Source organism: Vombatus ursinus, unplaced genomic scaffold, assembly GCF_900497805.2.
Source record: "Vombatus ursinus unplaced genomic scaffold, bare-nosed wombat genome assembly UNPS02014863.1, whole genome shotgun sequence".
In the NCBI taxonomy this organism is placed as follows: Eukaryota; Metazoa; Chordata; class Mammalia; order Diprotodontia; family Vombatidae; genus Vombatus; species Vombatus ursinus.
In genome coordinates, this window is record NW_020954641.1 from 39,181,992 (window position 1) to 39,209,625 (window position 27,634).

The 27,634-nt window shown below is 39.6% G+C and overlaps 1 protein-coding gene across 1 annotated transcript in view; it reads right to left on the reverse strand.

The window, feature by feature from the left end:
* ARHGAP26 (Rho GTPase activating protein 26) overlaps window positions 1–27,634 on the reverse strand; it is a 516,697-nt gene that overhangs the window by 182,491 nt on the left and 306,572 nt on the right. The window contains exons 14-17 of the mRNA XM_027841739.1: window positions 25,354–25,428; window positions 11,804–11,891; window positions 6,946–7,004; window positions 4,456–4,561 (exon numbers count right to left, since the gene is read on the reverse strand). Of these exons, the coding sequence (XP_027697540.1) occupies window positions 4,456–4,561; window positions 6,946–7,004; window positions 11,804–11,891; window positions 25,354–25,428 (328 nt within the window). The remainder of the gene's footprint in view (window positions 1–4,455; window positions 4,562–6,945; window positions 7,005–11,803; window positions 11,892–25,353; window positions 25,429–27,634) is intronic.

Consider the following 27,634-nt stretch of genomic DNA (forward strand, 5'->3'; position numbering starts at 1 on the left):
GCGTGCGCGCACATGCTCTTTTTTCCTCCAAAGCCTTATTCTCCTGAACATACTTCTTGGGATTAAACATGTCTTAAAACTCCTTCTGCAGCTAAAGGAAATGGCCTTTAGAAAGTGCTTCAAAATATTCCTTTTCAAAATACACAACACTAAATTTCTTTTCCTTTGAACCACAAGTTTAATAACCATAGGGCAAATCCTCAGTAATGAGGAAAGTCAATATGGCATGCTTTCCAGTAGAACACTAACACTGAGACTGGAACTTTGAAAGAAAGTGGATCATTAGGAATGAAAGTAGTTACTTGGAGGCATGATAACTCAGGCATATTCCAGTAAGAATCTTAGCTTCAGAAAACTGCAAAGAAATGCACAGATCCCCTTGTCTCAAGACACCTTAATCTCAATACTGGAATGGAATGCAAGGGTAGTGGAGTTTATAAAGACAGAAAGCTGCAAAGTAGACACAAAAAGGAATTCTTTAAAAATAAGTCTTAATTGAAAAACAGAACAAGTCATCAGCTTTCACCTCATACAATCTCTCATGGATTTCAACTTTCATAGTATTAAAAATTACACTGGGAAACTGTGATTTTTAACTCCAGCTCTGCCTCTCACTCATACTGTGGTCTGTGGTCTTTAGTCTGTTGTCTGTCTTTCCTGTACTATAAATTTCCACAAATTTCCACAAATATCCACAAATAAGATAAAATTTCATAGAGATAAATTTAAAGTCCCATACAATCAACTGCACAAAAACACATTTAGATAAGAGATGTTGCATGGTGGTCTGGTTGTTGTAACCTCATTGCAAAGTGCATACAACATTTCATATTTGTAGGATTGAAAGATATTTGTTGCTTTTAGTCGTGTCCAACTCTTTGTGGCTCCATTTGGGGTTTTCTTGGCACTTCCATCCCCAGCTCATTTGACAGATGAGGAACTGAGGCAAATAGGGTTAAGTGACTTGCCCAGGTTCACACAGCTAGCAAGTGTCTGAGGCCAGATTTGGACTTTAGGAGACGAGTCTTCCTGGCTCCTGGACCAGCACTCTATCTACTATGCCACCTAGTTGCCCCTGGTATACAGGACAGGACACTAAATTCTGAGTCAGAACACTTGGGCCCAAGACCCACTGTACATATGCTATATGGCTGCAATGAGTAAGACATTTAACTTCTATAAACTTCATTTTCTTTATCTGTAAAATTGAGATCAATCTATCAATGAGCATTGCTGAAACTCCTCCTGCAATGACAAGAAACGAAATAGTCCCTGCCCTCAAGAAGATTACATTCCATATGGAGATAATAATGTTCACTCACACTACCTAATCTGTAGGGATATTGTTATGGAGTTCATATACCTCAAATTAATGTGCATGTGAATTGTTGTTATTACTAAGATGTACTTAGAAAGAAATGGATGTGAAACAAAACAAAACAAAACAAAAACTGAAGGTTTTAGCTGTCTTTAAGCTCTAAATGAACTATGTGATGTGGTAATCAAAAACACTAATGAACATGAACAGAATCCTATGGTCCGAGATGTGAAGGATGAAGTTCCATGTTGTCCTGTGCCCTGCTCAGACCACGACTGGAAGATGATGTTCATTTTTGGGGGTGCCCATTTTAGGAAGGAGACAGACAGGCTAGAGAACAACCAGAAGGTGACAACAACGTACATGGGAAATCATACAATTTGATGATCTAAAGGAAAACAGGAATGTCTACCTTGAAAAATTTTGAGAATTAGCTGGGATGTGATGCCAATCTTGAAATATCTTTGCCAGCTCTAGAAGTAATAGGGGAGACAGAGAGAGGAAGAGACTTTTAAGTGCTTAGTCAATGTTGGTTGACTGATCACCCACCATCCAATTGTGGACAAGTTATTCTTGTCTGAGCCTCACATTTCTTACCTATTTATTACCTTTCAGGGAAGGGAAAGGGAGAGAAAGAGGAGAGTTCAACATAATATAAAAAAAAAATTCCAAATAATGAGAATTTTCTCCATAACATCCCTGAAAGGCAGCAAGCACAAAGATTATCTGTCCCCATTTTGTAGGTGATTAAAACGAGGCCCAGAAAAGTTACATGACTGGCTCAGGATTACAGAGTTGGTGGTCAGTCAGTCAACAAGCTTTTATTAAAGAGTTAGTTGGTTAAGTATCAAAGCCAGGATTAGAACCCATGTCTCTCCAGATTCCAAGACCAGTGATCTTCCCACAATACTATATTGCAAGCAGAGGCAGGATAATAGAAAGGATATGTTGGAATAACTGGCTTCTGGGCCCCCTTCATTACACAGAATTTCTAATGATGGCATGTTCTACTGAACACATGAATGACAAAAAAACTCATGGAAAGGGAAAGAGGAATAATGATAGGAAAAAAATACCAGGCAAACAGAATAATATACCTCAGAAATACTCTTTAAAAGTAACAAAACTAGTTTGGATTGGTTTCAGGCAAACAATCGAGGTCACAGCTGCAGCTCAAGATCATACAGCTGCCATGATCCTTGGTCCATGGACAAGGACAAACTGACTTTAATGGAAGCTGGGATCCACAGGGTGGAGAGGAGGAAAAGTTCCAACAAACTGACTACCCAACAAATTTTGTTCATCAAACTTCACACTGAGTGTTCTTTTTTTGATTCCTAACATTCCTGGGGACAATTTAATAATAAGGAAAATCGGATACAGGCTCTGTGCCCTGTGCTGGAGCATTGACTTCTTCCAGTCTCCATTCCTCCCAAGTTCTCCCAAATTCTTCAACTGAACAGAGACTCTTCTACCAGCTGGTTCTTTTCCCATCTCCTCCAGCTGCTCTCAGCTGGCCCAGAGATGTCTTTAATGCCTAAGAGTCACACAATGGTCTTGAGATTCCTTGCAAATAACTGGCTGCTTTCTCTACCTGAAATCTCCCTCTTCCTTGGGCACCCTCCTTCTTATGCACGTGCAGTGTCGAGATCAAACTCTAAACCCAGTTTTCAGTTCTAGGAACAGATACAAAAAGGAATACAGATACAAAACGATCATCAAAAAAACATCTGAAATTTTAGAGTCCAGTTCTTCAGGATTCTTCAGCCATTTCCCTTTTTTTTTTTCACTTGGGGGAGGGGGCGTTGGGGGGTAAGGAGAGAAGGCAGGATTCCCACTGCTAACTTGTATATCTCTAGTAGGTTTCCTAATTATTCCTGAACATGTAATCCAGGCCAGAAGAGCACTTGCCTTTGAACCCTCCCTATTGCTTCTCACTGAGCACACAGGGCTTTTCCTGCTTTTAAATTCAAACACATGGAAATTGTTATGGTAACACTTACACACTCTTTCCAGGAGGTAAAGTCAAGCATTTCACAGAAATCTCAATACCAGCTCATTCTGCCTCGGTAGGATATCAGCTTATCCCCACGAAGGAACTAAATCTCTGAGGCATAAGTCCTCCTAGTCAAACACAAAAGCCATTCTGTCCAGTAGGCTGTCAGAAGGGCACCCAGAAAATTGAGGAACTAATTGCTCAGTGTGTGACTGGCCTCTCTAAGCTCCCTGTCACCCTTCAGAACATTTCACCCTAGCCAAAGGAGGCCTGGGAAAAAGAATGGGATTCTATCAGGTCTTCTGTGACACATTCTCATAGCATTAAAGGCATGAAAAATAGAAACCCAAGTAAGGAAAACCAGGTTGGGTGCACAGAATCACAGAAAACAATCCTGGAGAGGACCTTGGAGGCCACAGAGTTTAAATCCCCTTATTTTAGAAATGAGGAAACAAAGGCATAGAGCACTTAAATAACATGTCCAGGGTCATAAAACAAGTAAGAACTGGAGGCAGGATTTGAACTCCAAGTCCAGCACTATATTCACTAAGCCATTTGCCTTCCTCAACCCAAGACAGTAACTAGACATTTGTCCAACAAAAATCCACTGATATATGGAGAGTGTTCTATTCTCTTCACCACTCTGATCTCATTAGATACTCACCAGCTTATAAGATTAGGCAGGCCAGGTATTATGACTTCCATCTGACAGAAGAAGATACTGAAGCAGAGTGGTTAATCAACTCAATGTCATGTAGCTAGCTGGTGGAAAGCCAAGTCTAGAACCCAGGTTTCCTGATCCCCAGTCCAGGGATGTCTACTTCCCCTTCTGAATTTTTATGGGAGGAGTCATAATGGCTTATCACCCTTAGAAATTCTACCCAATAACTTGGCCTTGTGGGAATAGTCTAGTCTTTCTGGTGAAGACCATACAACTCATGTCCTTCTTCCCATCATGTTCCAGTTATTTTATATACATATTACACACACAGACACACAGACACACACACACACACTCTTTTACCATTCAACATGACTATTGCGTCTAAGCAAGTAGGCAGAACTAAAAAAGGCAAATTGAAAAGAAACAAACTTTCAAAAAGAAAAATAAGAGACCATGGAAATCAATTATAAAACTTACTTTGCCAAATGGTTCATGAGTAACTGTAACATTTGCCGGTTTTTTTCAGGGAGCCGATGAACAAGGGCATGGATTTCTGAGATGCGAGACTCTTGATTCTCTAACTCTGAAACAGAAGGGTGTAAAACATCAGTGTCAAAGCTGAACTAGTCTTGGTGACAGTGGGTGACTTGCCCAGGTCATATAACTAATAAGTGTCCCAAGTCAGATTTGAACTCAAGGAAATGGGTCTTCCTAGCTCCAGGCCTGGCAGGAATTCTGTGCACTACGGTGCCACCTACCTGTCCTAAGGATAGGTTTAGGTTAGAAAGGTTGAAGAAGTGTCTTTATTATCCTCTTTTAAACCAGGAAGGCCCTACGATGTAACATGGAGTAACATGATGAATATGACTCAAGTTAGGACAATGAAAAACAATAACATAAAAAGCAGTAGTCAACTGTACTCATAGCTGTAGGGGAGAAACCAGGAATAGCTATCTCTCTCACATGGCTAGTTTTACAGACGCAAGGAACTTTATGCACTGGGTTAAGTGGTAAACAAACTAGCATGAGCATTGTGAGGGTGTCATATATCAAAATATCACCTCAATACAACCTTAGCGAAGATGTAGGAAGTGTTGAATTATCTTCAAAGCACGGGCAGCAAACAGCTTGTTATAACCAAGGCAACAAGAATTAGGAATTCAATTCCTTCCTCCAAACTTGGTTTTAATCCCTGTTCTGCCATCTTTTCTCGGGCCTATCACTGTTTTTCTCTATGAAGGACAGGCAATGTTGTGTGGCAGAAAGAATTCCGAACTTAGTCAGGAGGGATATGAATTTCAATCTAGAGTGACTCTAGGGGAAATCCTATAACTTCTCTGATTCTTATTTTGCAAAAGGAGGATCAAATTGCTCACACTCCCCTCCTTCATTGGGTTACGTGGAAAGCACTTTTTAAGCATTAAGGCACTGACAGAGTGAGTTATTACTATTAAACAGGGCAATGTCATTCACTATGCCCTGAGTTATTGGGCTATTTATAGGGCTGTTAGAATGAATCAGAGAATGGTTACTTGGAATTCCTCTGAGAAAGGTCCAGTGCAATCCCATTTTGACTCCTAATTCATTTCTTCCTATCTACCTGTTTCTTTCTTTTGCCTTTCAGGAAACAGTTCATAGGGGATGAGACCTCTCAAGCATTTTTCTTCTTGATTCTCTTGCAATGAATACACACAGATAGAACAGGGATCCAAGTCAAGATACAAAAAGCACCTATTATTTTATCAGCCCACTCACACAAATCACAACCTATCTATAACTTCCAGTCCACCAGTCAAATCAATAAGCATTTATTAAGTACCTACTGTGTACCAGACACAGTGGCAAAAGGAGGAGCTCACAATCTAACAGAGGATGGCTAATGTGGAAATGTTTTACATGACTTCATGTGTATAATGAGCATCATTGCTTGCCTTCTTTATGGGTAGAGGAGGGGCTGAAGTGTGAAGAGAATTTGCAACTCAAAATTTAAAAAACGAATATTAAAAAATTAAAAGGAACAAAAATCAATCCAATGGAGGAGAAAACAAGCAGACACAATGTAAGCTCCTCAAGAGCAGAGTCTGTTTTTGTTCTTAAACACAGTGCGTGGCACACAGCAAATTACCTACTGATTGATATGGCTGGGGAATGTTGCCTGAAGCTCACTCAAAAGGTTAAAGGACTTGTCCATGGTCACACAGCTACTACATGAACCCAGATCTTCCTAACTGTATCTACCATTTCATGCTGCCTCAAAATAGTGAAGAAGCAAAAGACGAATCAATGATGACTCTTCTGTGTAGGAAAGAGAATGGCTACCCCTAGAAGCTGGCAAATCAATGAATTTTAAAACCAGAGGGCTGTATGAGCTGCTGATGCTGTAATGTTGTATGCTGACAATTCAGGCCAGACTTTTATCTGATATGAATCTGAAGGCTCCATTACCGACATTCCACTCACTTACTCCACACAGCCAGATTCCAGGGTACTAGGAATGGCTTGCACCTAATCCCCATGTACTTTTTATACCAGTAACATGATGCTAGGGACCTGTATGGGACATCCAAAGAATGATCATAAGCTGTGAATGGAAGATCTGATGGAATAAGACCTATGAAGTTATATAACGGGTGTCATATTTATGGAAAAGCATCCCAGGCTCGATCTGCGTAACACGCAGTGTCTGATTCATTCTGTAAAGTGCTGCTCTGGCTGGAAAAACCGAAGTCATTAGAAATTCAGTAACTAGAATTTGCAATCAAAGCTTTGTTTCTCTCCTCCGGCAGCAGTATCTTAAGTCTGAGTCTGTATACCACAGGCTTGTTAGCATCTACATGGGCATAGTTTAGGGGCAGTGTACCAGGGGACAGATGATGCAATTTTGAATATAATGTTTTCTTCAAAATTCAAAAAAAAAGTCTCTGCTATTCTCCACCTCCTCAAAATTGTAACAACATTTAAACTTACTCGCTGCTTTGATGAAACTTCTTTGGAACTGGTACATCATGAGTGGCCCAGGGAGCATTCTGGAAAACACAAAGAGACCAAAAAGATAAATTTTATCACAAAAGAATCAATCTTCACCTAACAGCAACTGAGACATTATCTCCATAGCATGATCTTTCCTAGGGCAAAAACAGCCCAGAGAAACAATAGAAACTCAACAATATTATCTGACCAGAAGAATCCTAACGTGCCTTTAGGATCCACCCCCACCAGCTTTTCTCTTTTCTTGAAATGACCTAATACCCATTTCAATTTTTCTACATGCTCATGACAAGAAATGAGAGGGTAGAGAATTCGAGCACAACTCAAGTGCTTTCCTGACAAGGCCACAAACACAAGAGCCCGTTAAATATGATGCAGAAACAAGACAATTAGTTCAACATTTTTCACTACCTCCATTTAAATCAAGACTAATTTCTTCCCATCAGTTTGGCAGCAAGGAAAAGTCAAGAAGAAATACGAAAAAGGAGGTGTTTTCTAATAGGAAACGATGATGATGATGATGATGATGATAGCAGTAGCTCCTCACATACATATAAAGGTTTATGAAGATATATATAGATATATATATGAGACCAAGTAAATCAATTATAAAACTTATAAAATTTATATATAAAAATATATATTATTTATATATATTATCTATAATACACATTAATTATAATATATTGTTACATTATTATATAATATATTATGTCATATAATAATTTATAAATTTATATAACTTATAAAAATTATAAATCAATTATAAAAGACCCACATAAAAGCTAAGGTTTACAAAGAATTATCCTCACAATAATCTTGTAAAGAGCACCAGTATTACTACTCCCACTTGACAAAGGAAGCCACTGAGACTTAAAAGGTTAAGGGACTTTCCCAGGGCCACACAGCTTGATAAATGTCAAACCTGGGACTTGGGGCCAGGTCTTAGTTTTAAGCTGAACGATATATTTTTATGTGCCTGCAAAGATTCTATGTTATGCATGGCAGCTAGGGGATGTAGCAAGCTGAGTGCAGCAAAGTTGATATCAGTTCAAATCTAGCTTCAGATACTTTCTTCGCTATATGACCCTGATCAAGTCACTTAAAGTCTGTCTCAGTTTCCTCCTCTGTAAAATGGTGGTAATAACAGTATCTATCTCAAAAGACTGCTATGAGGCTCAAGTTGGATAATATACCAATCAATCAATCAATCAATCAATAAACATTAAGTACCTACCTGTGTCTCAAGCACTGTGCTTAACAAAGTATTATGTATTTTACATAACATGCGAAAAATATTTTATAAACCTTAAAGCACTATGCTTAATAAGAATTGTTGTTAATATTATTAGATTTTTCCTTACAGCCTACAAAGATGTCTCAGTTTTAAATACTTTCAAGTCATTTATATTAACCTATACTTAAGTCTCTCCATCAAACTATGTATTGTTTTTCCTGATTCTGATTATGTAATATTCTCACAGGTGGATGCTTCTTACTTATACTGCCATTTTCTTGGTTGCTGCCTGAACTACTCTCACATTATGACTTCAAAAAGTTCCCTGGAATGTGCTTTGTAATATATTAAGAGGCGGGACAGCTTGGTGGCACAGTGGATAGAGCTCTGGCCTTGGAGTCAGGAGGACCTGAGTTCAAATTTGACCTCAGACACTTTACACTTAACTAGCTGGGTGATCCTGGGCAAGTCACTTAACCCCAATTGCCTCATCAAGAAAAAAAAAAAAAGGAAAAAATATATTAAGAGGCAATAGCCCTCTCCAACTCCCCCCCTCCCCCCCCCAAAATAAGGAGGACTTCATCAGACCACATTGGAGATATCATTGATAGAGATGATCTCTGATGATCTCTCAGGAGTGAAGCCTCCTCAAAGAGTTAATCGTTTCTTAATTCCACTGAAACATTTGCAGCCCGTTGACCTTGTAAAGAAACATGCTTTTCAACACATCCTGTACTTTAGCAGATGCCCCCTTCCCAAACTGCTTACTCTTGCAAAAACTTCCCACCTTTCCTTGTCTCCTGGCAAGTTTGTGAAACTGTCTTTGTTCTCTATTGCTGGGGTAGATTGCCGAGAACAGATTGTGCCCTCGAGGCTTGCACCAACGAGCTGAGAGGAAGGGGGTTAGGGAGGAGGAGTTGAGGTTAGGGATTTAAATAATCTTTCTTTGCTGAGCACACCCTTGCACTCTTCCACCAGAGTCATTTTAGGTGGACGGAGGGTGCCCTTTCTCGAGAAAGCTAATAAAGAAATCCTTCTCTTTGCTACATCTGAGTCTCCTGAATTTATTGGTAAGGGTCTTCATGTCCCACATATCATGTTTAGGTCATGGCACTGCATTTTAAGGACATCACTACGCTAAAGTGCATGTATAAGAGGGCAACCAGAATCATTAATAATCTATGGCATAGGAATCAGGGATGTTTATTTTGGAAAAGAGAAGGCTTGGAATAAGGATATGACAGCTGCTATTGAACTCAGAAGGTTATTTTGTGAAATAGAGACTCCACTTAATCTGCTTTGCCCCAGAATGTAAAACTGGAAGCGACAAGTGAGTGGTATAAAAAAATCAAACTTAGGCTTCCCATAAGGAACAAACTTCCTCACAATGTCATCCAAAGGTGGAAAAGACTGCCATAGGAGGTAGGGAGTTTCCTTTCGTGGGAGAGCATTAAACAAACATTGGATGAGAACGTATTCTGATTAAGGGGATTCTTTTACAGGCATGGGTTAGACTTGATCAATCAATCAATACATATTTATTAGGTACCTACTATCTGCAAAAGAACAGTCCCTGCCTTCAATGACCTTACAATCTAATGGAGGGAGACAACATGCAAACAAATATATACAAAGTAAACTATATACAAGATGAACAGGAAATATGCTGGCTAAATGGCTTAATTTTTCTGGGCTTCAACTTCTTCATCTTCAAAATGAGGAGGTTAAAACTAATGGACTCTGATGACCCTTTGAGTTCTAAATCTAAAAACCTATGATAAAAGACGTAGCAAGGGCTGGCAAACAGGAGTGATCACTACCAATTTCTATTCAGTTGTCAGCTCTTTTTGCACAAGTCCGGCGTATCTTTAATTGGCTTGATTGTCCAGTTATGCTAACCATGGCTTCAGGCCTTTTTTTTGCATTTAGAAACCCCACACGCCAGAACATATCCTTCCCAATCCTACTATATATTTCACACCCTCCATGTAGGCTTTCTTTATCGAATGGGTAAGAGGTAAATCTGCCACCTACTCCTAGTACCATTATTCAAAGACCTGGGGAAGAAATATCACATCTAGGATAGTGATGCCTTCTCTCCATCAGAATGCCAATTTAGAGATGACCATGTGCCTTCACGTGAGAATAAGCATCAATGATGTTTTGCTCATTAGAAATGACAAATAAAAAAGGACAGCATGGTCTGGTATAAATTGAGTGACTCCCTCTGAGCCTATCATAATAAAGAATTCTTCCATTCCCCTGAAAGGCATCCCAGTGCGATGGATGGAGTGCCGGATAGGGAGTTGGGAGACTTGGGTTCCAATGCTCCCTCTGATGTTGGGCAAGTCGTAGGTCTTGAAAATAAGGACACTAATGCTCATGATCTACTTCACAAAGTAAGGTAAACCCTGTATCAACATTAAAATATTCTATAATGGGAAATTTCTTCTGAGATTGGTTCAGAGGGACACACTTTATCACAGCATCCTTTCTATAAAATTGTCTTATCTGGTACATTTTCTCTTGAAGCTGCCCTGGACTGTATACTGTTGGCAACCCCATCCAGTAAAGAACAAGTCCACATTAATTCAGTATCATTTATTGGGCCATACTGGCCATGGTGCTAAGGATATTAAAACAAAGGTTATACCGTACCTGCTCTTAGGGAACTCCCAAATATCTATTCCTAGACCTGAACTCTCTTCACATTTTCAGTTAATAATAGGATATTTTTAAGAGGGTGGCACTTTGAACTCCCATTACCCCAAAATGAGCTTTTTTTTCCTTTTAAACCTGTTTATCCTTCTGAGTTGACTACTCTATCACCTTCAGAATCAAATATAAAATATAACATCTGACTTTTTAAACTTTTCATAATCGTGTCCCAACCTACCTTTCCAGCCTCCTCATACCTTACTCTACCTCCCAACCCATTCCCTTCGACCCAGTAACCTCCTTGCTGTTTCCTTAAACACAACTATCTCCCAGCTGCAGTAAATTTCATTGGTTAATCCCATGCCTGGAACTCTCTTCCTCCTTGATTCTTTTGGCTTCCTTCAAATCTCAGCATTAGTCCCACCTTCTGCAGGAAACTTTTCCTGGTCTTCCCTAATCTTAGTGTCTTCCCTCTGAGCTTATCTCCAATTTATCTTCTACATACCTTGCTTATACATAACTGTCTGCATTTCATCTCCCCCATTAGACTGTGAATTTGTTGAGATCAGGAATTGGTTTTTGCCTTTTTTTGTATCCTCAGCTCTTAGCACAGCGCCTAGCACACAGCAGAAACTTAACAAATGCTTACTGACCCAACTCCTAAGGTCTGTGGTACCACTGAACAAACATCAACTAGGAGCCTACTACACACAGGGCACTATGTTAGGTTGTGGAGATATAAGAATAAAAATAAGTCCATCCCTACCCTGAAGCAGGGATTTGCCTGGCAATTTACACTACTGGTTTGACCAAAGAAACTGATTGTATTAATGCAAGAACTGTTTCCAGATCTTAAACAGCCACCCAGGCACTCTTCATAGGATGAATATATTTCTTCCCACATGCACAGCAACAGAAGTAAGACAGACTGGAAAGATTCACCTTAAGTAAGTCTTCAGTGCACTAGTAATAGTCTTTATTTCCCACTCCGCACAGATATCCACTTCTGTTTCAGAAGCTGTTTTGGGGTCTAAAAAAAATAAAAGAGAGAAAAATAAATGATTAAAAGTAAAATAAAATAAAATCATTCTCTCCTCTTGAGGTGAGCCTGTCTATCGCTTGATACTTTCACCCTTACCTCTATATTGCTTTCAGAGGTTGTGTTTCTTTTAAAAAAAAAAAAAGTCCTCATGGTTGAATACATCTCTTGGCCTAGAACAGTTCTCATGTAACTCTTTAGTGCACTTACCATGTAATACTGTGGCTCATCTGTGTTTGCGGCTTATTGCATTTCTCAAACACTCAAAGAGATCTCAAGTCTTATCAATCTGAGCGTTGTCTCCAGCGATTCACACTGCAACCTATTCTGTGTGACTTTCACCCATGCCCACAACACATGGAGGCCTTTTTTCAAACATACTTCTGACATCACCAGGATACTAAAAGAACGTGCAGGCATCAGTCATCCTTCACATTTACCATTTATCCTTACAATCTTTTCTACCACTCATGCATGTCTGATGCAAATTTTTTTTTTTGCCTTTTCTAGGTATCTAGGTGGCACAGCAGATAGAACGGTGGGACTGGAGTCCGAAAAACCAGAGTTTAAACCCAGCCTCAGATCCTCAATAGCTGTGTGATCATGAACAAGTCACTTAATTTCGGTTTGCCTCAGTTTCCTCAAACATAAAATGGGGATAATTATAGTATCTACACCCCAGAGTTGTTATCAGTATCAAATGGGATCAAATGTAAAGTGCTCAGCACAGTGCCTGGCAGACATGGATTTAATAAATGTGTGTTTTCTTCCTAAATAATTCTCTTTTTGAAATAGGGGGCAGCCTGCTCACCTCCACCATACCAGGCATTTGTTGTCCTTTGGGGAACCTTAATTCCAGTTGTTTGGAAACTGTTATACGTCATGACACACAGCCATATAACAAAAGAGCAGAAGAAAAACAGAAAAAAAAATCTAATCTTCTTAACTAGACTGTACACTCCTTGTGGGCAGGGATCATATTTTGCATTACCTTTCCCACACTCCATCCTCTACCAGTGCCAAGAACAAGGCCCTGCAGAGAGCTGACTCTTAATAAATGCTGGTTGTCGGGAGAAAACTATACACAGTAACAGCTATGTTGTGTGAAAGAATCAAAATAATGATCTAAGATAATTCCAAAGGACCCATGACGAAAAAATGCTATCTACCTCCAGAAAGTAAACTAATGAACTCATGTAGATTAAAGCACCCTTTTTTCACTTTATTTCTCTTGGGATGTGTATGTGTGTTTTCTTTTTTTTTTTAAACTCAACTTCTGTTTTTATTATAAAAGCTACAGTTGTATTTATACTTAAACAAAGAAAAAAACATCTACACACTTAAATTAATTTGGTATTTCTAAATCTATTTTAACTAATTTTAAAATACTATATATAGAAGCGAGAATGTAGGATCAGGATGGAGGAAGGGAGGAGAAGAAGGGAATCACGAAGAAAAACATTTAGACAATTACTTGTCATGGGTAAAGCAACAGGAATCTTGGGAAATATAAGAAATCAGTAACAACTTTGCTCTTAATTGATAGTTTTCCCTCATGGTTGTTTTAATAACCTCTATGTGGATACTCTCTGTATGACCCCTTCACTGGCCTAGCTGGACAGGCCTTCAGGGAGGTCCTGTGCCATTTCTATCATCTTAACCATAAGCTTCATAAGAATCTTGTGCCTCTCCACGACCACAGTAATAATACTCTGAGTCCCCTTGGCCTTGGCTATAATAGCCTTTGTATCCTTCATAACTTTGCTTAAGATAGGTATCATCGTATACATATTTTTTCCTAAGTCTCTGGTGCTGGAGGAAGAGTATTCTCAGGATGCTTGTGGCTTGGGCTCTTGGAATAGTGGCTCTCCTTAATTCCAGAGGGGAGGCACCTCTAATGATGGCCCCTCTCACCAGAGCACCACAGATCAGGGCTCCCCAGGGAGGCCTAACTTGAGTATGTTTTCTTTTGCAATATGGCTAATACAAAATATGTTTTACATTACTTTATATGGACAGTCAATATCATATTGCTTGTCTTATCAAACAGCAGGTTGGGATTTTGGAACTCAAAATTTATAAAAAGGTTTAAAATGCAAATGTAATTGGGAAATATTTAATTATAAATAAATGAAATATATAATATATAAAAATAGATGTTGGTTGTATACTAGGTGAAGAGAATGAGTCTTCAAAAGTCAAGAGACCAACTGCTTTCTAATTGTAAAGTAAAAACTGGATCCCAGCCTAACTGGAAAGGGAGCAGTGTTTCTCAAGGGCACTGAATATCTTTATGCAGAATAGAGACAGGAATTTGCTAGTTACAAAATAACATAGGCCACAAGAAAGAGAAAACTTCATCTTGTACTGCAAGTAGTTTTTTTTTTTTTTGTTTTGTTTTGTTTGTTTGTTCTTGTTTTTGTTTGTTTTAGGCAATTGGGGTTAAGTGACTTGCCCAGGGTCACATGGCTAGTAAGTGTCAAGTGCTTGGTCTGAGGCCACATTTGTACTCAGGTCCTCCTGACTTCAGGGTTGGTGCTCTATCCACTGTGCCACCTAGCTGCCCCTGCAAGTAGTTTTTAAAGCTAAAGGAATAAATAGGTCAAAAAGCACCTACTATGTGCCATGCACTGTACTAAGCGCTGGGGATACAAAGAAAGGCAAAAGATAGGTCTTGTTGTCAAGGAGCTCGGTTTAATGGCGAAAACAACCTACAAACAACTACGTATAGAATAAATTGGAGATAATCTCAGGGTCAAGGCAGCAGATCAGGAAAGGTTTCTTATAGAAGGTAAGATTTTAGTTGGGACTGGAAGGAAACTAGGGAAGCCAGAATTCTGTGAAGAAGAGGAAGAGCATTCCAGGTTGGGGGACCAGCCTGTGAAAATGTACCAAATGGAAAAATGGAATGATTTGTATGATAAAGAGCAAGGTGGTCAGTGTCACTGCACTGAAGAGTACATTAAAGTGAGTAAGGTGTAAGAAACCTGGAAGTGTAGAAGGGAGCCAAGTTATCAAAGGCTTTGAATGTTAAGAGTGGATTTGTGTTTGATCCTACAGTTGATAGGGATCTATTGAAATTTACTGAATGGAGAGTGGGAGTGGACATGATCAGAAGGAAATTAGTTAGAAATAGACATAATTGTTGTTAAGTGGTTTCAGTGATGTCTGTCTTTCTGATCTCATTTGGCCTTTTTTTGGTAAAGATACTGGAGTGCTTTGCCATTTCTTTTTCCAGCTTATTTTACAGATGAGGAAACTGAGGCAAACAGAGGCTAAGTGACTTGCACAGGGTCACCCAGCTGGTAAGTGCCTGAGGCCAGATTTGAACTCAGGAAGATGAGTTTTCCTAACCCCAAGCTGGGCACTCTATTCACTGTGCCACCTAGCTGGGTGGCCTAGAGAGTCCATGTGGCCTCAAGGTCGCAGGTTCCCCTTCCCTAGTCCAATCTCTTCATTTTACTAAAGAGGGAATTGAAACCCAAAAAACTTAAGTAACTTGCCAAGAGATAGGATTCCAACCCAACTCTTGATTGTCTAATTCTCTTTCCATTGTACTCAGTGTTACTTAAACTGTGGGTTGAGACCCTCTTGGCAACAGTAAAAGGTTTCTGAACACGCAATCACCAAAAATTAATTAAAAATCAAACACATGTTGAATCCAAGGTGTTTCTGGCAGCGCTTGTCCACACTGCATCGTGCAACTTCACTTCAGCCTTGGTTCTGAGCACAAAGCATATGCACTTTGCACTGTGCATGCCCTCAGGCCACACAATGCCAATGAACGCTGCCTAAATAAGAAAAAGGGTCTCAAGTGGAAGAAGTTTAAGAAGGCCGGTTGTTGAATTTCGAAATGGGTGGGGAATGATGGGAGATGTTTAAATCTCATCTAGCTAAAAGGATAACTTCTCTCAGGAGGCCTAAGGAGAGCTTGACTTACAAGGTCAGCTCATGGATTCTGATGGGACCAGTCAACCTCCTTCAATACCACCAACTCCCACTTTCTCTGGTGACAAACATTTGTTGAGTGCCCTACTATGTGCCAAGCCCTGTGGTAGAAGCTTTATAAAAGGACAAAAATGAAAGATTTCTTCCCTTCAAGGATTACAATCTGCTAGCAGGAATAAGGGTGGGAACAACAAGGACTCAGAGAAGCAAACAGAAATTATGGAGAGTAAATACAAAGAGATCTCAAGGAGGGGAGACCAGTAATAACTGAGGGGCCTCCTGGTGAGGGTAGTACCTGGAAGGAAGCTAGGGATTCTACAAGGCTGAAAGGAGAAAGGAAAACAGTCCACACAGGGCGGGACAGTCTGTGCAAATACACACAAGCAAGAGATGCCCTATAGTGTATAGGCTAGTCCACTTGAAACATAGAGACCATGATGGAGAGTCATGTGCAACTGGTCTAGGAGGAAAAACTGGAAAAAGATTTTGAAGAGTTTTCAAGGACAGACAGAAAAACGTGCATTTTATCTTCTTGTCTGACCTAGTGACGAGGACCCTTGGATACTGCCATTCACCCTAGTGGTTGGCCAGATGTTCAAAGCCTTTCCATTTATCGTTCACGTACAGGGTCCTTTTATGTGTTGTCTCCCCCAAGGAAGAGGGTGAGCTCTTTACAGACAGAGATTGTCTCCCTTTTTCTACTTGGATCCCCACAGCTCACTTAGCACAGTTCTTGGCACATATAAGCACTTAATGCATATGTATGTATGAGTTGCCATTCACGTCTTCTTCCTGAGCAGGGAAAACAAATAGAGACAGACCTATGCCATAAAACTTTCTTTGTTCTCCAAGGACAAAACATATCTGGGCCTCAACTTTTGCCTAAGAGATGGAACTCTATCTAGGTCCATAGAAAAACACAGCCCAGAATCCTTTCTTTTCCTTGCTGTGAAATATGAAGGTGCCATGGCTAGTCAGGTCCTAAAACTAGCCCTCTTCTGTATCCACAAACTGTATCCTTTGCCATCTCAAACTCCTTACAAATTAATCTTTACTTACTTATGTACCAAAGTGCTTAGTTCAGCCTGTGATTTTCCTTCAAACTACTTACTCCGCCCTACCCCCTTCCCCACCCTCCAATGGCTTGTGGAGAGTTGCCAGGCTTGGACTCAAGACAAATCTTACTGTACATTTCTCTGAAGAGCAAACTAGCTTCAACTCAAGAAGAGCAAACAACGATAAACAGAACCAGTTGGCAAGTTCTGGAGCCGAGAGCTATTCGTTGAACCACATTTAGCAAAGTAACAATTAGTATCCACTTTAAAAAGGGCCTGCAACCATAGGGATATAGTATAACATCACAGTCAAGACTCAAATAACAGTCCGGGGGAAAAGGCTTTTTATAGCACTGATGAGGCAAGGCTCCTTCAGGGTTGAAGTACATGCATTTTAATTCATCCTATTTCCAATACACCCCAAACCCAGGCCTCCCGAGCTACCTTCTTTTCAGAAAGAGCTGCCAATTTCCACACCTTCTTGCTGAAGCCCCAGACTTGCGTGTTTGGCTCCCCTGACATTTTGAAGCCTCTAGGAGCAGCTGAATATGCTGTGCCTTGAATAGTAGGGGAGAGAATTTATGGCTTTCTCCAGACTAAAAGCCTTTCTTCCCTCCTCATCTTCTCATGATAGCTGGTAACAACATTCATCACAGGGGGAGAAGAAAGCCAATGGAGAAAAGACCAGACATGTGTACCTTCATGTCCTCATGGAGGTACAAACAAATCTGTCAACTTGACAAGCATTTACTAAGTTCTTACTATCTGAAAAGCAAAAAATATGTATGGACCCTGGCCTCAAGGAGCTCACTTTTTTTTTTGATATCACATTCTAATAGGAGAGACAACATGCAAAAAATTATGTGCAAACAAAATATACAGAGGATGATGGGAGGTAAAACTGGTAAGGCACAATCAGTAGGGGTAGGGGATAGAGCAGCTGGGCAAGTCCCCTTGCTGGGGGCAGGATTTGAGCTGAAAGAAGCAGGGAGGGCAGAAGGAACAGCATCCAAAGCATGAGAGACAAGGGGGGGAAGGGGGGGGGGGGGGGGGGGGATGGAGTGTCATTTGAAAGGCAAAAAGGCCAGTGTCACTGGACTGTAGAATACAAAGAGGGAAAGAAGATTGGAAAAGTAGGCAGGGGCAAGTTTGTGAAAGAACTTAAAAGAAGAGGATTTTAGATTAGATCCAGGGGTCACTGGAGTTTAGTAAATAGAGGGGGTAACATGGTCAGGCCTACAAGAATCACTTTGGCAGTGGAATGGAGACTAGAGTGAGGAGAGGCCTGAGGCAGGGAAACCCACCAGAAAGGAGGCCTAGTCTGCTCTGCACTGTGGATTCAGGGTGTGTTTACCCCATCTGTGGCTTGGCCAGGAGGCACTTTGCTTCTCTCCCAGGAAAATATAAGCCCCTTGAGATCGGGGATCTCATATAGGATTCTGCATAAGGTAGGTACTTAACAAAGGCTTATCATTAGAGTCCTCTTCCTTTTTCCCACCACACAAAATACAGAATCGGAATTTCAGAACTGCAAAGGAGTTCAGAAATTTAGCCCAAGACGTACCTGAATTTGAATCATTTTTAGAAAACTCACGATAAGTAGACTCACGATAGGGAACACATTACCTCATGAGGAAGTCCATTCTGGTTTGGGGTGGGTTTGACTGTTAGTTTTCCTTTACACTGAATCTAATGATATACTGTCGGTAGCTAGGTGGCACAGTAGATAGAATGCTGGCCTTAGAGTAAGGAAAACTCATTTTTTTGAGTTCAAATCTGGCCTCAGACACTTACTATAGCTGTGTGACCCTGGGCAAGTCACTTAACTCTGTTTGTTTCAGTGGTAGCAGTGGCAAGAAAGAGGACGGGATGTATTCAAGGCATGATGGACAAATGAAATCAACAGGACATGGTTACTGCCTGACTACAGAAGTGAGAGAAAGGGGAAAGTCAAAGACAGCCCCACAGCAGTTAAGTTTAGGTTGAGGGAGGAAGAGTAAAATTGTGGGGGCATGTATACAGCATTAAGATGCTAGTGGGACATCTCGGTAGAGAAGTCATATAACTAATTAGACATGGGGTTCTGGAGCTCAAACAAGTAAGGACTAGGGAACTACTGGAGGACAGCAATTATTTCATTTCTTTTTTTTTTTGTATAAAGTGCTTTGTACACAGAAGGCACTTAATAGATGCTTGCTGGATATAATGGCCACAGATTAAAAGCTGGGATGCTATACCTTCCATTCAAATGTTCCACTGTTCCAGGTAGATCAGGATCCAGAGATACTTCCCCCAGGACCCATACCACAGTGACAGGAGATGATTTCCTGTTTTGCGTCACCATTGACTCAGCTTCCTTTTATAAGTGTGGATAATCAGAAGTTAACGGAATTTGAATAGCTGCCCAGATCTCAGTCTACTTCTTGAAATGCAAAATTTCATTTTCCTGAGTTCAAATCTGGCCTCAGACACTTATTACCCATGTGACCACGGAGAAGTCACTTACCCCTGCTTGCTTCAGTTTCCTCATTTGTAAAATTAGCTGGAGAAGAAAATGGCAAACCACTCTAGCACCTTTGTCAAGAAAACCCCAAAGGGGTCACAGAGTTAGACATGACTGGAAAAACAACTGAACAACAAAATTCCTTTTCCATGTAATACTGTGAATAGAAAGGGCAAGGACCCTGCCTTGTCTGAACTGTTTATCGCCACCAGTACCTAGCACAGTGAGGTACACAAGAGAGCCTAAAACGTTTGCTACAAACAAATCTGCTTTACTCATGCTCTTGTCTAATTCCTCTTCATCTGACAATGCAATGACAAATGTCAGCAAGATTAATGATAGCATTTTCTTGTCTGTTAAAGAGGAGAATTTTCAACCCCTGACTGATTATTCAAGAACATTACTTGCCTTCAAGCAGCTTACATTCTGCTGAGGTGGGAAACACTACGTACATATGTAAGTAAACTTAAAAATAAATGAGGGAGAGAGTTTGATTTTCTGGTTTGTATATTATTCAAGGTCTCCTTCTTTTCCTCCCTTACCCACCTCCTTGGATATTTCATAGTAATGGAAAGGGGGGAGAGAAAGAAATGGAGAAGGGAAAGTAGAAGAGAAAGAAAGCAGAGAAAGAAGAGACACGGAGGAAGAAGGAAAAGGGAATGCAAAACTCAAACTTGCTTCTTAATAATAGCTCTGGGAAAGATTTAGAAGGGAAGTAGATAGAAATGGTAACTAAAATGGACATTCTAAATAGCCATTATTAGAGAGAACCCCAGTTTCTTCATCTGGAAAATGAGGGGGTTGGATTAGTTGACCAGGAAAGATTCCTTCCAGTTCTAATTTATGACTTCCTCTATGGTCCTCTACTATGCAAAGTCGGTTTCTGTTATTAAAATAACAAACAACTCACATTTCTAAAGCACTTTAACACTTACAAAATCCTTTCCCTACAACCAAGCTGTGAAGAAGACAGTGTGTTATCATCCCTACTTCATAGCTGAAAAAACTGAGATTCAAGAATATGAAACATCCCACATCTCTGCTGGAGATGGATCAGAACCTGGATCTTCTAACTCCAAGTCTCAAGCTCTCTGACTAGACCATGTTGACTCATTGATGCTACTTCTTGGAAAAGGGTAGGAAATAAAAGGCAGAGAATAAAAAAGCATGGACCCAAAGGGTCCCTGGGTGCTATGCTATATGGTGTGCATAGTTTGATCGAAAAGAAATGGAGCAAGGGAAAGCATGCCAATATAAGTTAGTGTTTATAAAGCACTGCATTTCATGATTCTCTCTAATACCTTCCATGTGTTCTCCGTAGCATTAACTTTAGTTTAATCAGTGGTAAAAGAAAGAAACACTGGCTAAGTTGTATATACTGCATGTTAGATGTGTTGTCTACACACATACACATAAGAATGGGATAACAGCTGGTTTACAAAACACATTTTCTAAATTGAAAGTTGGCTAGGTCATTTTCCTCTACATCTACAGACAAAGTTTTAAAACTGCCCCCAAGAGAGCCTCTGTTTCTAGGAATTTTTAAGTCTTTCTCCCTCCTTTACAGTCTCTAAAGACCACTGACCTCTGTTGCTAGGAAACCAGATCAAAGGTCATTTTTTGGTTTGACACTAGTATGTTAAGAGACCACAATTGTATTTGCTAGAAATTCTACCAGAATCTCCTGAGGAGTTCCAGTGTTTAGTATGAAACATTCTCTTAACATTTGTCCTCTGTCAGTATCTACCAAGCAATGTCCTCAAGTATACGGGTAAAGAAAAGAGACTGGTAGTTCTTACTTAATTAAAACTCATTATAATAATAATAAGAGTAACACACTGCTAACTCTTTTGAGATTGTCAGATAGTGAATCCAAGTGTGTTCTTAATCAAAATTCTCAAGCAACACCATGAACATTAGAATGTCGAAATGTCCTAGAACAGCATGTGAATAGAATGCTTCCTGAATGGAATGAGCCATATTAAATTATATCTGATGAAACAGTGCTACATGCTCAAAACTGAGCATGGCACTGAGAAGGAAGTGTGATATAGTGGAAAGAGTAATGCACTTGAGTTCCTACTCAGCCTCCTTTGTGATCCCAGACAAGATAACCTAACTTGGCAGATAAGGGATGGAGGTGGATACAGTGATAGGCTTATTAGCTATCATTAACCTTTCTGGACCTTAATTTCAATGATGGAATTGATAAGATTAGATGAGAAATTTCTCAATCCACATAGATTTTAGAGGGTCCATGAACTTGGATATGAAATAAAATTCCAACTTTATCTTCACTAATCTCTAGTTGAAATTTAATATTTCCTTCAATTATGAATGTAGACAACAACAAAAAAATATTCTGAGAAGGGCTTCACCTGGCTGCCAAACACACAAAAATTTTAAGAGGCCCCAGATCAGACAGTTTCTAAGGTTCCTTCCTAGCTCCAAATTCTGAATCAGCAATAAGGATGGAGAAAGAAAACATTCCCCTCCACATTCCCCCTTTATAAACCAAGGTGAGAATCCTGGGAGAATGTCACATATAAGGATTAAACCATTTGGCTTGAAATATCAAGTTAGTATGCTAGTAAGAATCATAGAGTCTGGTTTCAGCCCTTCCCCATTTGTGGGACACCCACAGACAAGCTGAAAGATCCACCCCTTAGGCTCTGGTGAGCCAAGTAAATTTTGGTTAATCCTCACCTGGGATTATGATCTGGGATGTGCTGCCTAAAGCTACAGAAAATGAGAAAAAGACCTGGCAGATGAGGGAGCTTAGCTGTCAGCTCGGCACAGCTGTCCTCACGATGTTCTGCTACTTCATATTCACACACTGGGTTCACTGGGGGCTTTCCAGCTGGTTAATGCTTATTCCTCACAACAATTCATAGAAGCAGGTTATTACATTAATCATCCTAAGGAAGATAGTAGACAACTGGCTGGTTTGAGAGCCAACCAGAATATCAGTGATAGAAACCAGGTTCCTTCACACCTGTTCTTCTGTTTAGTCCAATGACTTAAGCGGCCCTTGTTTCAAACATGTCATGGGCCTGCCTAAAATGCCAAATTTCCTCACACCTGCATAGGAGTCTTAACCAAGGCTTAGATATCTCCTGCCTGGTAGCTGCTTCAGTGGCAAAGTTAACTCTGCCTACAATCTGAACTAAAGTACCGAAATTTCAAGAGAGGCCCCTAAGATAAACAAATAGTTATGGTTTAAACATCAATTTCACTGAAGATTAATGACAGAATAGGATTTTTCATGGAAGAAGCTTAGACTTTTGAAATGAACAAATATGGCATGAAATCCATAAGACCAAACACTAATTCTTCAATAAATAAGTGGTCAAAAGATACAAACAAATATTTCTAAAAAGAATTGCAAGCTATTAACAACCACATGAAAAAATGCTACATCATTAATAGTAAGAGAATGCAAATCAAAGTAACCTTACACCCAGCAAAGTGACAAAGATGACAAAAGATGGGAATCATTGGTCAATATTGGAGGGGTAGTGGAAAGACGAGCACACTAATGCACTATTGGTGGAGCTGAAAAAACGGTCCAAACATTTGGAAACCAATTTGTAAATACATGATGAGAGAGACTAAAATATCCACATCCACTGACCCAGAGATTCCACTGAAAGACATATTCCACAAGAAGGCCAATGATTTTTTTTTAAGCCCCATATACACTTAACTTTTTCTTGTAACAGCAAAGAACTGGAAACAACGTAGATGCCCATTAATTGGGGAATGACTAAACAAGTTATGGTACATGAATGTAATAGAATACTACTGGGCTGTAGAAGAACTGATGCATAAACATGAAAACAATATACACAATGACAACAAAGTAAACTGAACCACCATATTAACATATGAAATTTAATGCTCTGAAATTATAACTAACCAACTGAAGTCTCAAAGGAAATCTGGGAAAGCACCTCCTTCCATTGCTTTCCAGAGGAGAATGTCAGGCCTTTTCAATGTGTTAGTTTTGCTGAAGTAGTGTTTTGTTTTTTTGGTTTTTTTTTTTGCTTTTTTAAATTTTTAGTTATAAGGGAAAACTCTCTGGGAGGGTAAGGGAAGATTCACTGGGAAAGGGAAATGATATTAAGAACAAAAACTATCAATAAAACTTTACTTTAAAAAGAAGGTATATTGATTGGGTGAGGAAGTGACGTACAGAAGAGGTAGATTTAGCCCAACATGAGAGACACAAACAATAGGAAATCATGATCTTTTCCCCCAACTGAATTTGTTTTCATTGAAGCAAGTGAGTCTGACATGAGTGGTGTCCCTGCCTAGAGGTCCAAGCTGGGACCACAAGCAGCAGCCACCATCTATAAAAGTGTCCCTCCAAAAGTGCTTATAGTGACAAACATCAGTCACCAATCTCGGAAATCTGATCTGTTTGCCATTTAAATCTATGTTATTCACTGGTGCTGGCTGCATTCGTGTCTAAAAATACAGGAAATCTGCAGCCTAAGCACATTTGGCCCGTTAGCTCATGGGGTTCTGATTTGAATACTGAACATGTGGAGTGGGACGAAGGTTTTGTTTGGATATCTGCTATCCATAAGGGGCGGAGGAGGAGGGAAAAAGGAAGTGTAGGTTGAGTTCTGCTGCTTACACTACAGAGAAAGAGTATGAATTTGTGGGCTAGGAGATTGGGTCAGAAGGATTATCCATTGAAGTAAACTCAGTTTTGGAGTTATGTGATAGATTCTCAGTAGCAAAGTAACAAACAAGGTTATTTTCTCTAGAAAAGTTCCCAAATAGTTAGAATCATCCCCTTTCTCCACTCATGAAGGCTCTAATCACTTCTTGCCTAAATTGTTGCAATGGCCTCATAATTGCAAACTCCATCCCTCGAGTCTCTCCTTTCTCCTCTGCCAGAGTGATATGCCAAAAACATAAGTCTCAGCATGTTACTGCTCTGCTCAAGAAGCATCAATGGCTCCCTGTTACCTCTAGGATCAAATAATAATAGACTGCTTGGCATTTAAAGCCCTGCAACAACAGGCTTCTTCCTACTTTATTAAATATTATTATTCTGCCGTCCGCATCCCATTTCCAATTCTACCTTTATATAGGTTGTTTCCCAAGCTTAGATCCTCTCACTTCTGTGTCTTAGAATCCAAAGCCTCCTTCAAAGCTCAGTTCAAGTTCTACTTCCTGTATGGAATGAAGTCTTTCCTGGCTATGGCACCCTCAAGGTGCTAGTTCCCCTTCCTACCAAAAAGATCTATTTTATATCTACTTATATGAGTATCTGTTGTTTTCCAATATAAAAGAAAAGTTCCTTGAGGACGAGGACTGATTCATTTTGGCTCTGTATCTCCAACATTGAGCGCAGTTCTTGGCACACTGCAGGCACTTAATAAATGCTTGTTGATTAATTTATTGCACTGATCCCCTTCCTGAGGCACCAGATTGTGTAATCAATAAATACCTGACCCACTTCATAGATAGCAAGAGTCACAGACTATTAAAGACAAAGTAGGGAGGGGCCAAATGGGATATGGATCCCATAGCAAGGCAAGAGGCCAAAGGCAGCTGTCTTCCACCAGAAAGGGTGTGGTACTCCTGGTCTATGTCCCCAGGCTCTAACGTGGGAGAGAAAAAGGAATCCAAGCTCTGGCATGTTTTTAAAGTCTGTAATAGAAATTATGGCAAGGCCAGCTGGGAATAACCAGAGATATTCATAGCCAAAGTCCTCTTCAGCTATCAAGGGGAGAGCCAGGGTGAGATAGGAACCTGACACCATTTTCTTTTTTCTTTTTTTTGCTTACATCCCTCCAGGTCCTGATTTCCAATCAATAAATATTTCATCCAAAAGGGGTGGGTACTTCCCCTCCTTCCCTCTCCTCCCCATACTTTTCCAAAACAACCCTACCAGCCACTTTCGCTCAGAGCCAGCGGCTATGGCACTCACCCATCAAAACACTCAGCAACTTCTGGACTCTGGAGTTGACGCCAACAATTCTGTAGAGTCCTTGCTCATTGATCCCTGGGAAAAGAAAAAGACTCTGATTTAATTAGAGGACCATCAATGCACAAATAAGGCTAATGCAACCTAATGCATTTCTTTCATTTCCTCAGCCTTCCTAATAACTGCTCTAATTAAAGTATCTTGTCACTCAGCCATGCTGCTGGGGAAGGGATGGACGGGATTTGGTACAGCTGTCTAGAATTTCATGGGTGGACTACACACTATAACCCTGGTGTTAGTCTGGTAATCAGAGGGGAAAGATCTCCAACCTCCCCTGCCAGAGGCAGCATCTGGACAGGCTGAAAGATGTCAGTAATAATGGCAATAATACATGTGTATTATTTATATAAATATATGGGTGTATATGCATATCCTTATGCGTATATTAGAAATAAATATATGCGTGTGTGTGTGTAGCCAACAACAGAGATAAGTAACAAAGAGGTACACTTTGGATTTTTATGATGCTATTCTCCAATACCAGAGTATGAAATACTTAATGGTGACGACACTCTCAGTTTTACAAATGGTGGCCAAAGCACATATAGTTGGTAGTTAAAGAAAGAACTTATTAAGAACATAGCTAAGCAGTTAGGAAGTCTACTCTTTTGTTTTGTTTTGTTTTGGTTTTTTTTAGCTAGGCAATGGGGTTAAGTGACTTGCCCAGAGTCACACAGCTAGTAAGTGTTATGTGTCTGGGGCCGGATTTGAACTCAGTTCCTCCTGAATCCGGGGCGGTGCTCTATTCACTGCACCACCTACCTGCCCCCCCAGCCTGCTCTTTTGTTATACAAATGTTTGCCTGTATAAAAGTTTTTTTAAGACAGATGATAATATCACCTTCCTCTTTATTCAATACCAGGAAAGAACTAGTTGGTCTTTGGGGTTTATTTTATTTTGTTATTGATTGATGCCTTTAGGTTTTTTGTTGTTGGTTTTGTTTTGTTTTGTTTTTTTAACCACAGACAAATACAATCCCCTTCCAATTGAACTCTCCCTTGAAGGAGAAAAACAAGTTAAGCAAAACAAATTGAAAAATAAAAATGTCTCTCAACTCTAAATATTCACTAAGCAACAACAGTTTTAGAAAGGAAAAATACTATTATCTTCTGATAGTACATTCAACATCGCAAACCTGGAGGCTGCCCACATTTCTATTGAAAGGATTTCAATACGTTTTATCATATTTCCCCTTTTGGAAGCTCATTGTAAAACGGTCACCTAAATGATCCAACAAATGTTGACCCTTTTTTATTCATTTATATCTCCATAAATCTGGAGAAACGGATCTTTACAACATGGTGAAAAAAATAGTCACAATCCTATTTTATATAGAAGGATATTTTGAATCAAGAGCTCATGGTGTCTTTGTACTCTCTGCTCCATCTTATTTATCTGTCTTTTCTACCTATCTTATCTATTTCTCTATCTCTCTACCTACCTACTATTTATCTATGAGATACTTCATAGCAACAAATTATTATGCTAGAGCCACTGGAAAATATGTTATGGCCAAACAAGGCAGGGTCTTGGAACATGCAAGTATTGGACATGAATTTGCTGAATTCTTAATCAATAATTTACAGAGAAATATGACTATCTAAAGTATGGGTACCTAGAATATATAGGTAAAATGAGGTGATCTGCAGCTACTAAAAGTCTTAGAGTCTAACCCATTCAAAGCTTAAACACAATGAGTGACTCACCTAAAGTCACAGAAAGGGGGATAGCCACTGAATTCTGTGACACTGTAGGGCTATACCTTCTGAGACAATCAATTAATAAGAATATTGGCTCAAATTATATAGTAATTCTCTCAAAACTGTTTCAGAGTTGGTAGTTTTTACAAAGGCTTTATGATATCTTTATGATATCTTGGTAGGTTAACTCTCCAACTGTTTTATATAATTTTACATTATAAATAGTATTTCTTTTTCCAAATATTTCTCCTTATTTCTATTAGTAATGTATAAAAATGTTTTTTTCCCCTGGGTTTATCTTAACAAGTAAGGATTAATTATTTCTTTCTTTAATTTTTCAGTGGAAGATCTTGAATTAATATGTCATCATGTCATTTGGTAAAAGAGATTATTTTGTGCTCATCTTTGCCAATGTTCATTTCCTTAATTTTTCTCTTCTTACTGCTATAACTATTATTCCTAAAATTTTGTCAAATATTTTGGGTAATGAATTACCATGTAAGAGTAATAATAAGGGTAATACT